This window comes from Bison bison, unplaced genomic scaffold (genome assembly GCF_000754665.1).
Source record: "Bison bison bison isolate TAMUID 2011002044 unplaced genomic scaffold, Bison_UMD1.0 scf7180017864160, whole genome shotgun sequence".
NCBI lineage: Eukaryota > Metazoa > Chordata > Mammalia > Artiodactyla > Bovidae > Bison > Bison bison.
The window spans coordinates 361663-377053 of NW_011494732.1; the positions used below are offsets into that span (position 1 = coordinate 361663).

The 15391-nt window shown below is 43.1% G+C and overlaps 1 protein-coding gene across 1 annotated transcript in view; it reads left to right on the plus strand.

Moving 5' to 3' along the window:
- Positions 1 to 11: 11 nt before the first annotated feature.
- The window catches only part of TMEM132D (transmembrane protein 132D), an 896829-nt gene continuing 881449 nt past the window's right edge, over positions 12 to 15391 (plus strand). Inside the window, exon 1 of the mRNA XM_010841263.1 lies at positions 12 to 90. Coding sequence (XP_010839565.1) covers positions 12 to 90 — 79 coding nt within the window. The remainder of the gene's footprint in view (positions 91 to 15391) is intronic.

The window sequence follows — 15391 nt, forward strand, 5'->3', positions numbered from 1 at the left end:
GGGTCTCCGGGATGTGCGCGTCTGCGATGGGGACGCTGTGGCACCGCTGGTCCCCCGTGCTCATCAGCCTGGCCGCCCTCTTCTCCAAAGGTGAGGAGACGCCGCCGCCGCCACCTGGGGCCCCTGGACGAACTTTGCTGGGAGTGAGTGTGTGGGAGGGTGTGCGTGGATGGGGGTGGCCGGGAGAGTGGGTGTGGGTGTGCGTTGATGCGTGTGCACGCGCGCGCGTGCGGCAGCCAAGGTCCTCAGCGGCCCCTTTGCAGCAGGTGCCTCCCGGGAAGACTTGGGCGGGAGGCCCTGAGTGAGAGTGCCAAGGGCGGCAAAATAGCCCGGTCCACCTGGCAGCCTCGGGGAGGGGGTCGCGTGGAGAACCTTGAAAGGAGACGTGGGCCCTGGGAGGGCTGAGGAGGATGTCCGAGGAAGGGATTGAAATGACCTCCTGAAAAGGTTCTGGAATTTGGACTTGACTTTTTCTGCTGGCAGGCACCCGTGAGGATATAATTCCAGAGCGCGCCTCTGTATGGGAATGCAGTTGAGTACATTCGTCGGCTGCGACGCCTATGAAATGGGTCCAGCTCTGGAGAGGTGGCCCTGAGTTTCTCTAAGAGAGATTTTGGGGGCAGACTTCTCTTCCTTTGCCTTCTGTGGCTGTTTGTCCGAGGGCAGCATCCGTGAGGGTTGGGCGCAGAGTTTAAACCGTGCTTATCCAGAGCCCCTAATTTGCAGCTGCCAGAAAAGCCGGGATTCCCCATCTGCTTCCCTTCTGTCAGCATCCCTCTCTGTCATTGGTACAGCAAGTTGGAATGCTCAGGACACGAATTCCTTGAAGGGAAATTATTTGATTCACACGTGAGGTTGTAGAAAGGATCAGCAGTTCTTCCTGCTTACTGATCAGGACTCTATCTGTGTGTGGTTCCTTCTCCCAAGAGCCTCTTTCCTACAGAGAGAGAGAGAGAGATTAGAAGAAACGTGGAGCTTTTTAGCAGTCTCCCATGTGTGTCCCTAAAACCCTGTAAACAGATTTTTGTTCTCCGGAGAAGATTTCCGAGATGAGATCGCTCTTAGAAACTTCAAAGCCAATTATCATGCACAGAGCCTTTTAATTACAGGAATTTTCTGTTCTCAGAGCCTTTCTGGCATCACTGAGGTTACATTGCTTTAGATCTGACAGTAGCCGGCTTTTGTGCTGGTGTGATTTAGGAACAGGGTGACCCGTGCCCACTCTGCTTGGCTGTCTTTTCAAGTGTGGTCTAAAGGGCTCATGTCTCCTAATTATGAGTTAGAGCAATTCTGAGGGCCAGAGCCTCGGGGGTTTTTGATGTGCACAAGAAGCAAAAAAAGGTTGATGAATTTGGTGAAGCCAACCCAGGCAAACGTGAGGTTAAAAAAACCTGAATCCACAGCAACAACAGCCCAGCAGACTTGCCTTTTGCTACGAGGCATGTTTTCTATTGGTTGTCGCTTGATTTGATAGTAGGAATGGACTCCTGTGTTTTATGCTGCAGTAACAAGGTTTTACTAAGAAAGGTACAGAATTGCGTTGTAAATATGACCTAACTATTGTGTTTCCTTGGTTAGGTACATAGTTCTCTTACTGATCTCCTTATTAGACTGAGTAGGGTTGAAAAGAAATGTATTTCCCCTGATAGTCTCTTGAACTTTTTCAAGTGGAAACTCTGAAAATGTCCTTAAAATGAGAAACTCTGACGTGAAGGTCTTGGCTCGTGGAAAGATGCTATAAGCCCAGCCTATGGCATATTTTGATTTGAACACCCCTAAAACCATTCTGTCCTATAAAATTTCCTGGTGCAGATAATAATGGTGTTTTAAATGCAGGGACCGTGCAGTTCTTTTTCCATTATGTTCAAGTCACTTTGCGCTCTCAGATCCTCTGACTGCCTGAAAGTTCTGAACCAGCTTGAAATCCAAGATGGACTATATTTCAGAGGATTTTGATTGGAAGAAAACATATGCATAGACACACACCCATCCAAAGTGCCCAGTTTATCTGGGTCCAATGCAAAGATGGAGATTGTTACCAAATACTAAATATTGCTTCAGTGTATTATTGTTTTTACTGCATTGCTCTAGTTCTTTCTAAAGATGAAGCTTTAAAGGAACAGATGTGTACATTTTAACAACAGGCTAAGGTCTTTGAAATTCACATTTGTTTAAATTTTATGCACAGGAAGTGATTGGACTTAGAGCAACCTCATAGATCTTTTGAAAATCAAATAAAAATAAAATTTCATTGCTTGCACTTCTATCCCTTGGGAACTGGGAACTCTACTATGACACAAAAAGTTTGATCAGCACTGTCGTCAGGTGGTCCCAGCCTTCACTGGAGAATGATCTTTATGTCAAGTCATCAGAGGGCTTGTGTCTTAAGTTTAGGATATTAACTTACTTAAAAACTTCATGCAGATTACAGCTGTGCCAGCTTGCGAATGTGGTTTTCTATGCTGCTATTGGCTTCGTGGAAGGGGGCAGGGCATGGAAAGGAAAGGGGCCCAAAGACAAATTAATGAGACTGTTAAGGCAAGTTCACCTGTCGGCCACATAGGCCAGACAAACTGAAACGTCAGAATTTGGAACAGAGAAAGGTTTATTGCAGGACCATGCAAGGAGACAGGTGGCTTATGCCCTAAAAAGCCTCGAGCTTCCTGAAGAGTTTTGGCAAAGCGTTTTTAAAAGCCAAGTAAGGCAGGTGGTGGTGGGGGTCACAGGGTACCTGATCAGATGGTGCACAATTCTCTGGCTGATGATGAGGGAACAGGGCAGGGTTACAGGGGTTAACTTTATCTATCCTTAGGCTCCAAGGGTTGTGGGGCTATGTGCTCTCGGTCCTTAAGTAGTTAATATCTTCCATTTGGTGGTGGGGTTTCTTGTCTGCAAAACAACTCCGGAAATGTGCATCAAATACTATTATTTAGGTACTTCAGAGAGGAGCTAAAGCAGAGGATATGGGGAAAGGCCTGTCCCAGGAAGGTCCCAGGGGTTCCTTCTCTTACAAAACTATGCATGTGTTAGTCGCTCAGTCATGTCTGACTCTTGGTGACCCCATAGACTGTAGCCCGCCGGGCTCCTCTGTCTATGGAATTCTCCAGGCAAGAATACTGGAGTGGGTTACCATTTCCTTCTCTAAAGGATCTTCCCGACCCAAGGATCGAACCCTGGTCCCCTGCATTACAGGCAGATTCTTTACCATCTGAGCTACCAGACTTACAAGACTAGTGACCGTCAAAGAGCTGGGAAGGCTTTCAATACAAAATCAGGAAGGTTGCCACATGTAGACTGCTTGTCATGACCCTGACCTGCATCCCCCAGAGTTGTGTTTTCTTGCAAATGCCAATAAGAAGCAGACACTCAGAGGCCTGGGATCCTGGGAGAGGAACTGCTGGGGTGATGGGGCACCGTCTTCAGGCTGTGCCAGTCATGTGCTCCACCTGCATCCGGAGCAGTACAGCCAGCCTGCTGGGCAGTGGCATTGTGAGGTCACCTTCTGCAGAATGTTTCCACCTTGATCAGTTCAGTTCAGTTTAGTCGCTCAGTCATGTCCTACTCTTTGCGACCCCATGAACCACAGCACGCCAGGCCTCCATCCATCACCAACTGCCAGAGTTTACCCAAACTCATGTCCATTGAGTCAGTGATGCCATCCAGCCATCTCATCCTCCATTGTCCCCTTCTCCTCCTGCCCTCAATCTTTCCCAGCATCAGGGTCTTTTCAAATGAGTAAGCTCTTCGCATCAGGTGGGCAAAGTATTGGAGTTTCAGCTTCAACATCAGTCCTTCCAGTGAACATCCAGGACTGAGCTTTCTTCTTAGGTCAGAACTGAAGTGTCTGGCTGGCCAAGCATCACCTCTTATTTAAGAATATCCTCCCACATCCCATCCTTCTGGACTGGAAGGAACTTCGGTTTCCAGTGACACTTTGTCTGGGCTGTTGGGGAGGAAGGCATATTCCAGGAGGGAGCATTCTGGGGTGTGTGTGTATGTTTGAGAGAGACACAGAGACAGAATAGACTTCACTGCTTACATTTAAACAGTGACAAAATTAAAAGGCTAAGAAATGGGGAGACCATGAAATTTCATTTTTCCTGAATTAAAAAGTTAAATGCTAAATATGATTTTATAAAAAGTACTTAAATACATAGAAAGTTAGAATTCTAACTATTCAGATCTGCTTAATGTAGTTCAATTCTGAAAGCCAAGGGAAAATGAAAAACAAAAACTCCAAAAATACCCTATTGTGGAAGCTTACTTGTTGTTTGGTCGCTAAGTCCTGTCTGACTCTTTGAGACCCCATGGACTGTGGCATGCCTAGGCTTCCCAGCCCTTCAGTATCTCCCAGAGTTTGCTCAAACTCATGTCCATCGAGTCAGCAATGCCATCCAATCATCTCATCCTCTGTCGCCCCCTTCTCATCCTGCCTTCAGTCTTTCCCAGCATCAAGATCTTTTCCAATGAGTTGGCTGTTTGCATCAGGTGGCCAAAGTACTGGAGCTTCAGCTTCAACATCAGTCCTTCCAATGAATATTCAGGGTTGATTTCCTTTAGGATTGACTGGTTTGATATCCTTGCTGTCCAAGGGACCCTCAAGAACCTTCTCCAACACCACTGTTCAAAAGCATCAATTCTTTGGCGCTCAACCTTCTTTATGGTCCAACTCTTACACCCGTATGTGATTACTAGAAAAACTATAACTTTGACTATATGGACTTTTGACTTTTACATTTTTACACTTCTGCACTTTACCCTTGACTTTTACATTTTTAAAATTCATCTAGCCATTTATCCATTGACCAATTTATTCAACCAGTCATCATCCATTATGTATTCATCCATATATCCCTCCATTTATCCATCCTTTCATCCATGTGCCCATCCATCCTTCCGTTCTTTCATCTATGTAGCCACCTATCCATCCTTAAGTCTAAAAAATTTGATAATTCAAAAAGTTTCAAAGAGCACAGAACCCTGCAGGAACTATTTGCCAGTGTTCTGAGGACACAGGATTAGGAAGGTGTAAAGTCATTGCTGGCCATTTCTCTAGCTTGTAAAGCACACAAATCATCCACGATTTTAAGTTGTGAACTCAAACCCCTCCTGTTCTGTGTTCAGGTCCCTCTTCCTTTCCTCTTCTGCTTTTCTTGGTTCCCTCTGCTTCCTTATTTTATCACAGTAGCTGCTTTTGGAGCACCAGTTGTATTATTACACACTTTATGCTGGCCGTAGGATTACAGCAGTGAGAAGAACCCACCCAGATAAGGTTACTATCCTTCCAGAACTGGCAGTTCATAGAGGAGACAGAGAAAAGTGCTCAACTGTATAAAATTGTAAGGCTTCTCTGGTGTTCTAGTGGTTAATACTCTGCACTCCCAATCCTGGGGGCATGCGTTTGATCCCTGGTCTGGGACCTAAGATCTCCCATGCCACCTGGCACAGTCAAAAAAAAAGTAATTATACATTACATAAAAATGTTATATAAAGGAATGCCAGCTTTCAACTGTGATGTGCTAGAGGCACAGAGCAATCATCTCTGAGTACAGGTATGTTGGCCTTGAACTTAGCGCATCTGGGGAGTGGCTAAGTGTCAACAGAGCTGGTATATGAGAGGGAGGGTGCAGACACGTACGTGGACTCCAGAGGGCAGTGTGGCTGGGCAGAGAGAGCAGTGGAGCTTGTGGTACTGCATGAAGGGACAGGATCCTGTCACCCTGACCTGGAGACAGGCAGCAGTCAGATGGGGTGTGGAGGTATCCGTGGCATCCAACCCTAGTCTTCTGCGTTGGCAAGTGAATTCTTGACTTCTGAACCACCCAGGTGATGCTAGTGGTAAAGAATCCATCTGCCAATGTAGGAGACATAAGAGGCGTGGGTTCTATCCCTTGGTTGGGAAGATCCCCTGGAGGAAGGCATGGCAGCACTCTCCAGTATTCTTGCCTGAAGAATCCCATGGACAGAGGAGCCTAGCGGGCTATAGTCCATGGGATGTGGAAGAGTCAGATATGACTGAAGTGACTTAGCATGCACTCATGAGTCACCAGGGAAAGCCCAGATGTCAGGTACAGACGGACTTTTCAAGGGTCTGTAAATTTCTTGTAGCTTCCTTAACATCTTACCACGAACAAGGTGACTTAAAACAATAGAACTTCATTCTAGCGTAGTTCTAGAGCCAGTAGTCCAAAATCAATGTCCCTGGGCCAAAATCAAGGTGTCGGCTAGAGGCTTTAGGGGAAAATCTTTTGGGTCCTGGTGACTGCCTGTAGTCCTTCCTTTATGGCAGAAGCACTGCAATTTTCAAGGTTGCTGTCTTCCCATCTCTCTCTGTTCCATTCTCAAACCTTCTCTTCTGTGTCAAACCTCCCATGCTTCCCCCTTACATAAAGATACAAGTGATTGGATTTAGGGACCACTGGGAATAATCCGGACTGTCTCCCATTCTACTGTAATCACATCTGCGAAGACCCCCTCCCTTCCCCCTTCCCCCTAAAAATAAGGGAGCACTCACAGGTTCAAGGCATATAGATACCTTTTGGAGGGCACTTTTTACAGGGGTAACATTTTAAAACTATTTTCTGTCTCTTCTAAAGCTTTCATTACCTCTAGAAGCAACATCTATGTATTTTTCTATCTGCTTTCTCTCCAGTACTTAGTATAGTACTTTGGACCCTGCAGGGGCACAATAAGTTTTTAAGTATCCTTAGGACTGTAAATTATTGTTAAAAGAAACTTTTTGCGACAGTAAAATTGTTTGATGCTGGTTTTGTTTTTTTCTCCAGTAATTCAAAGAGCCCCAGGACATACTTTGGTCGATAATAATAACAGCGAATTTTAAAGTAATTATTGCATGCCAGACACTGAGCTGAGTGATTGATGAAAATGGTTTTTGTGAATTCGCAGATAAACCCAGTAGGGTGGATTTTATTCGCCCCATTTTGTAGATGCAGAAATGGAGACTCGGAGACCTAGTGTCCAAGATCTTACAACTAAAGTAGCACAGTCTGAATTCTGACGCCGAAGCACCTTGCTGTTAGCTCTTTTACATCCTGCTCATGTTTATGTATATTACTTACAATGAATCCCTTTGTCAGGCAAAAATTACGTCTGGTGCTGGACTTGATAAACTTTGTGTACAGAGTGGTTTCCCTGGAATTTCAGCTCCAAGCCTTGGATGTGCTTGGCGCTCATTATTTGTTGCTGGAAATGGATAAATGAATATCCTGTTTTTTGTTTTTTAAATTTTCTCAGTCTTCATTTTTCCAACAGCAATCGGGAAAGATAGCAAAAAAGGATTAAAACATAGATTTTCAAATATAATTTTATTTATTGGCTGTGCTAGGTCTGTGTTGCTGCTGCGGGCTACTCTCTGGTTGCAGTGCGTGGGCCTCTCACTGTGGTGGCTTCTCTTGTAGTGGAGCGCGGGCTCTGGGCACAAGGGCTTCAGTGGCTGTGGCATGTGGCTGATAGAGCACGGGCTCAATAATTGCAGCTCATGGGCTTAGTTGCTCCGTGGCTTGTGGCATCTTCCCAGATCAGTGGTTGAACCCGTGTCTCCTGCACTGGCAAACTCGGATTCCTCTCTGCTGAGCTACCAGGAAGCCCCTAAAACAGATTTTAATCCCAAGGCTGTCACAGGGGTGGAGGAGGTGATCTGATGATGAGTCGTGGTGTGGTTGTCTCCGAGGCCAGGATGCTGATGCATCTTCGGTTGTGCTCCCTGAATCCCAGGATCCCATCATTCATTCATCACCTCAGCTAACATGCATGGGTCCTGGTGGAGGGGAGACTGACGTGACCTCTGTTCTAATAAGACTAAACCTCTGGGAAACTTAGGTGACTCTTTAATACCATTGTAAAAAAAGAGGAAGAAGCGTGTAGCATGAAGGCAGACAAATATTTTTCCTGTTTCCAAAAGGAGAATGTTAGGTTCTGTGAACATATGGATTGGCGAGTTTAACTTATGATGCCAGACCACAAGCTTGAATGAGTTATGGGGAGAATATTGTGCGGGTTCTGGCAGATGTGAGTGGTGATCACGGGAAACCAGCATGGATTTGTCATGACATGAGACCAGAGACTCCAGATATTTTGATATCACTTTTATCATTCATTTAAAAATCTGCTTTAAAAAAATCTATAGGAAGGATTAAGAGGAGCACCCAACAGCTTGAAACCAGGGTTGTATTCATTTCAGTGTCAGTTTTAAGGGTCCCTTTTATTTATTAAAAAAAAAAAATATTTTGGTCTTTTTAATTTTACTGTTTTTCAAGATTTGGCAACTTTGAAAATCTTATTTATTTAAAAAATTTAAATGTCAGGGTACTGATATGTTCTTAAAATCTTTATTATTTTTTATTGAAGTATAGTCGATTTACAGTGTAGTGCCAATCTCTGCTGTACAGCAAAGTGATTCAGGTATATCTGTATAGACACCCTTTTTTATATTCTTTTCCATTAGGGTTTATCACAGGATATTGAATATAGTTCACTGGGCTATACAATAGAACCTTATTGTTTATCCACCCCACATATAATATCTTGCATTTGCTATTCTCAAACTCCCAGTCTTTAACCCCCCCTCCTCCCCTTGGCAACCACAAGTCTCTTCTCTATGTCCATATGTCTGTTTCTGTTTCATAGATAGGATCATTTGTGTCATATCTTAGATTCCACATATAAGTAATATCATGTGATATTTGTCTCTCTCTTTCTGACTTACTTCATTTGTCTCTAGGTGCATCCATGTTGCTGCCAATGGCATTATCTCATTCTTTTTTGTGGCTGAGAAGGCGATGGCACCCCACTCCAGTACTCTTGCCTGGAGAATCCCAGGGGTAGGGGAGCCTGGTGGGCTGCCGTCTATGGGGTCGCACAGAGTCAGACACGACTGAAGTGACTTAGCAGTAGCAGCAGCAGCATTCCACTTGGAAAAGGCAATGGCACCCCACTCCAGTACTCTTGCCTGGAAAATCCCATGGATGGAGAAGCCTGGTAGGCTACAGTCTGTGGGGTCACAAAGAGTGGGACACGACTGAGCGACTTCCCTTACGCACCACGTCTTTCTCCATTCATCTGCTGATGGACATTTATGTTGTTTCCATGTCTTGGCTTTTATGAATAGTGCTGTTATGAACACAGGGTGCATGTATCTATTTGAATTATAATTTATCTGGATATATGCCCAGGAGTGGGACTGCGGGATCATATGGTAATTCTATATTTAGTTTTCTGAGGAGCCTGCACACTTCTTTCCATAGTGGCTGCACCAACTTTCATTCATACCAACAGTGTAGGAGGGTTTCAAGGGTCCCTTTTATACAAATGTATCATCCAATATGTCTGTCCTGTTAACTCTCAGAAATTAAGAATCTACAGGGAAGGAAGGCCCTTGAACTCAAACAAATTTGTGAAATACATTCAAAAAGAGATTAAGCACATATTGTCATGACGGGACAGCAGTAACCAAGGTGAAAAATACATTTGAAAGAGTTGAAAGGGAATAAAACTTTTTTCCCTCTTTTTCTTAACCAAAGCCTAGAAATGAGACTGAGATATACATTTGAAAAGACAGGAATTCGCAAAGAATTTTTAGCCATTAGCGACATTAGTTATTTTCCATGTGAGAAACATAAATTCTTATGTTTTAGGGAGAGATGCTGAGCAGACTCACTAAGTAAAGAAGGTGGCAATTAGATTTCATTTTTGTTGTTTTTGCTTCTGTGTTTGGTCAGGAAAACAATGTTGGTAGGTTGTGGGGGATGCTTAAATTTTGATACAACTTGCTGAGGTTCTCAGATTCTGGACACAGAGACTTCCCTGGTGGTCCAGTGGCTAAGACGCCATGCTCCTAATGCAGGGGGCCTGGGTTCGATCCCTGGTTGGGGACCTAAGGTCCCACATGCCGTGGAGTGACGGAGTGACTAAGGCCGAGTCCTTGTGCTGCAACAGTCCCAGGTGCTACAATTAAGACCTGATTCAGTCAAATAAATAAAATATATTTAAAAAAAATCTGTCTCCTTTTCAAGTTGCTTTTCTAAGAAATCCTTCTTAGGCCTTAGTACCAGGAAAAAAAAGGAAAAAAAGCTATGTTTATCCTGAGAGATAGTTTACACCTCATCCTAAGAACACCATGAATTTTCTAAGTGAATTTCCAATTTTCTGTCTTTGCTTGAACTCCTAGGAGTCTCGGAGCCAACTTCGCTATTTATAAGTCTAGGAACTTAAGAGACACATCTTGTGACTCAGCTCCAGCCTTGGCTTTATTTTATTTTCCTTATTCTGTCTCTCTTGTCTGCCTCCTTGCCTACTTTTTCTATCCCAGTGCATTTATTTTTTGTAAGCTACTTCAAAGTAATCCTGACACAAGGGAGAGGTAAAAATAAATAATCTCACTCCCTGAAGATGACTGCTGCAGCAGTTTGATGTCTTTCGTTTTGGTTGTTTCTCTATGAATTTTTGAAACAGTTGTGTTCACACGGTCTCTGGGACACATAATTGGTTTTTTACTTTTCTGAGTTCATATGTTTATGTAAGCATATTTCTCATGTTTTAAAGATGTATCACAAATATATTTTTAATGTCTTTGCTATAGCTTAAAATTTTCAACTCTTGCTACACAATTATATAATTTATGGGGTTTTTTTTTGCTATTGTGAGGAAATCATTATCTTTGTGCATAATTTTTCCTTTGAGTTACTTTCTTAGAATCATAGTTAGTTAATGATGGAGCCAAAGAATATAGGTAGAGATTTGCTGCCAAATTCTTTTCCAAAAGGGCTCACCTTTTTGTACAGGTGTTAATGATACCTGAAAGTGACCATCATGTTGAACCTTGTTGCCCTTAGTGATGGCACTATGGGTGTCTGCTGTACTCCCACAATCTTTGTAGACTGCCTTGGTGGCCCTGAAAAGTATTCAAAACATAGACAGAACTTATGGATGCCAGAGGGAAAGATGAGAGAAGGCATAGTTAGGGAGTTTGGGATGGACACGTACACACTGCTCTATTTAAAATGGATAGCCAATAGGGACCTACTGTATAGTAGAGGGAACTCTGCCAAATGCTGTGTGGCAGCCTGGATGGGAGGGGAGTTTGGGGGAGAATGGATACATGGTTATGTATGGCTGAGTCCTTTTGATGTCCACCTGAAATTATCACAACATTATGAATCAGCTATACCCCAATGTAACATAAAAAGATTTTTGTTGTTGTTTTAAAAAAGAGACGACATGGAGGGAGTCACATCAAGAACGTGGCTTCTATGGGTCTGAAGATGTTTTCCTTGAAGTGTGGTCGAGCCCCCTGAGACGCTTTGTGTCTAAGGGCTGCGGGATTGCCATGGATGAAGTCACAGTATGTGGCCAATGGGGAAGACGCAGAGTTGCGTACAGAGGGTTCTTCCTGGGATGCTTTGCTCAGAGGACCTCAGTCAACAGGTATCATGGAGGCAGACTGTGGCTTCAAGGTGACGAGGGAAAATGAAAATGCATTTAGAAATGGAGTAAGAAGGATTTGATTTAGTTACCTGGGAAGATGAAGCCCCTCTAGGACGAGCTGTTTGTGAATCACCATTATAGAACAGAAGCGAAACAGCAGGTGGACATTTAAACCCAGAATTCCTTGATTCTGTGATGTTGATAGAATTTGAAAGGTCCCCCGCTGCCTAAATACAGCAAAAAATATTCAAGTTCAGCCCCGAGATTGACCTAGTTCTCATATTTTGTCTCCAACTGGGACTGTCACTCGTACTGAGCACCAAGGGCTTTGAGTTATTTATCCAACAATTATTTTTTGAAGCCAAATTATAAACACAGCGAGACAGGCTCCAAATATATAGCAATGAATATGAAATCTACGCTGCCCTTAAAGTGGGGGAGACTGAGATGTGAACCCCTACCTGTCTGTAGTAAGCAGCTGAATGCAGATAAGGAAAAGTCATTGATAAGGTGAAGAAAAGAAGGAAAGCAGCCTTGGTTTCCCCTTAAAGACCTTTAGAGGTTTTTTTTTTTTTTTTTTTTTTTTTTGCTGTGACATATGGCATGTGGGATCTTAGTTCCCTCACCAGGGATTAAACCCAGGCCTCCTGTAGGGGCAACGCAGAGTCTTAACCACTGGACCACAGGGGAAGTTCCTAGAGATCTTTTCTATGGGCTTTTCTGGTTCTCAGGAACCCAGAGATTCCTGCCAACCTTGCTATCAGGACTCCAGTCTCTTCAGTTCAGAAAGGCACAGCAGAAGGGATCTGCAATGGGTGTGAAATGTGCCAGTCTTCAGTATCTGCAGAAATTCTCATCTTGTTCAAATTGATTTTCATGACATTGGAAAAAGTCATGTTAAAGTATCTCAATTGTGTGCCTTTTCTCTTCCCAAGAGGACTATGGGAAGGAAACACAGACCTTAATGTGTGTTTCTCATGTTCATGGTCATGATGTTGGTGAACAGGTGCTCAGTGAATGGGCTGATTCAATTTTGATTTTTCTAAACAGGCTTCTAGGATTTGAAAGTATTCCTTGGGTTTCTTTGAACTGGAGGCTCTCAAGAGGAGATACTGTTTTATCCTCCCAAAGGCCTCTAGATTACTGTCTTCAGTCAGCCTTTAACAGATGCTGTGAAGGGAGAAATCAAAGTGGGTCTTCAGCTGTGAGGATCCTTTTTTTGAAATAGGAAGCAAAGTGTAAGAGAATCCCCAAGAAGCCATGGGTTGGATGGGAGAATTCTGCTTGAGTGTGATTTATTTAAGGAAATACTGTGATGAATAACTAGACATATTTTGGTTGCAGGTACAAAACAAAAATCTAAAATTGCCTGAGGAATACGTTAGTGAGGATGGGCTAGAATGATGGGTAGGCTATAATGAAATATATATATTGCATATATGTCAATATATTAGATACATACATTATACACACACATCTATTACACATACTTATATTGATATATGAATAAATGTCCATGTCTCTGTGGCATAATTTGACAAAAATTTATTTCTTATTTGCTTAGAGTCCAGTCAGTCCTCTTTGACTTTGTGGTTATGCCATTTTGGACACATGGCAGCAGGGGATGAGAGAGCTAGGGGATTTTGTGGGATGCATTTAAGGTCCAGATTTGGAAATGGCTTCATTGCACTCACATCCCATTGATCAGCATTAGAAACAGAGCCTCCATCTAACCACAGGGAGGACTGGGACTTGTCGAGAAGAATGGATATAGTTGTTCAACAGTAACAGTCTCTGCCTAAGGAAAAGAGAAATGAACTGATTCGCACAGCTGAAATTCCGGGCATCAGGCAAGGCTTGATCCAGGTGCTCACATGATGCCTGAAATCTCTTTGCTCTTCTTTAACTATATTCATTCTAGTCTAAGACACACTGCCCTTCATTTAAGCAAGATGCTCCACCAGCTCAGAATTACACCTTTTTAAACCCTAAATTTAGTAATTAGAGTGTTCTCTTAACACTTCTATCAAAGTTCTGGTCCTGACTGTTAAAGGCCCACATCACTCCATGAGCCTTCCTACATCAGTCACTGAGCACAGAAGGATGGGATAGAGCAGCCTGATTGGCTTACATTTAGCCAATAAGCTCCCCCTTTAGAGCCTGGAGGAGGAACCCACTGAGACCACCTGCTATGAAAATGAGGGGCAGGTTATGCAAAATAATTATTTTGCCAAATTGGGGAGATGGATGCTGGCTGGTTGATAGATAGCAGCATTCCACTCTTAGGATCATTTTCATTTTCCAACCTAATATGAAAATATTCACATGTTCTCTCCTTTGTTGTTGTTCAGTCATTAAGTCATGTTTGAGTCTTTGTACCTCCATGGACTGCAGCCCACCAGTCTTCCTTGTCCTTCCCCATCTCCCTGGAGTTTGCTCAAACTCATGTCCATTGAGTCGGTGATGCTATCCAACCATCTCATCCTCTGCCACCCCCTTCTCCTGCCTTCAATCTTTCCCAGCTAATCTTTCCCAATCTAATGAGTTGTCTCTTTGCATCAGGTGGCCAAAGTATTAGAACTTCAGCATTAATCCTTCCAGTGAACATTCATGGTTGAGTTCCTTTAGGATTGACTGGTTTGATCTCCTTAGAGTTCAAGGGACTCTTAAGAGTCTTCTCCAGCACCACAGTTCGAAGGCATCCATTCTCACACAGATGACAACTCCCAGTACAGAACTGTCCCCTCTCTGATAAGTTACTTTGTCCTTTGAATATTTGTTTAAATGTAATGTACGCTTTCGTTTCCAATGATTGTAATTTTTCAGAGTCCTTAATGAGATGTAAAAACTATGCACAATGGAAATTACCATTGTGAATAAATATTTGCATTATGGGCTGTTAAAAGCAAGCATCAAAACACACAATTGCTTGTTTTACAAGCATTCAATATTTTGAAATGTGAGATCAGTGAAATGACTGAGAATTCTATTGAAAGGGAGAGAGAGCAGCTTAAATCATATTATTTACATTTTCAAGGGAGCGGCGCCAACAAAAGGAGGGAAAACAGTGATTTTGATGTACAGAAATGTAAAAGCAGCTCACCACTGAGTTCTGCCTTAGCCCTTTAAGTTCTGCGTATCTGGTTCCCATAAAGCTAGTGTTCTGCTTGATTTCCTTAATTAGGTAATACACATTAGGGAGTTGGGTTTTTGCCTGTACTTCAGATAAATGTAACCTTAAAACAAAGGGGAAAAACAGTTTCCAGGGCATTCTGGTATTGCGGATAACCTAATATTTACATTTTGGAACAGACCAAAGCTTGCAGTGCACATTTGGGCCAAATGTCACCTTTTTACTATCCTAAAGTTATTTTCCTGGAATTGTTTTGGATGTGGTAAAGAGATGTTTAATAGGGAAAGGACATTATTACTATTCTCTTATGATTGAAATTTAAAAAGAAGGCCTCATGAATCTAAAGGATGCAAAACAAATAAAGCGATAGGGTGCCATAAGCCTTTAACTGGTAGGGAAGGAAAAGTGCTTTGTTTAAAACAGTGCTGATTGAAATGCAGGTGATTTGCAATGTTGTGTTAGTTTCAGGTGTGCAGCAACGTGCTTCATGTATACATACATGTGTGTGTATGTGTATACATGTTCCTTTTGCACATTCTCTTCCATTATAAGTTATTATAAGCTATTGAGTGTCTTTTTAAAAAGCCTTCAGATTTCCTCCTGTACTCGTATGTCAGAGGTGTGGCTTTTTTTTTCTTCTAAACTTGTTTTTTTGTGTTGGAGTAGAAGAGTTGACTCATTGGAAAAGACCCTGATGCTGGGAGGGATTGGGGGCAGGAGGAGAAGGGGACGACAGAGGATGAGATGGCTGGGTGGCATCACCGACTCGATGGACATGGGTTTGGGTGAACTCCGGGAGTTGGTGATGGACAGGGA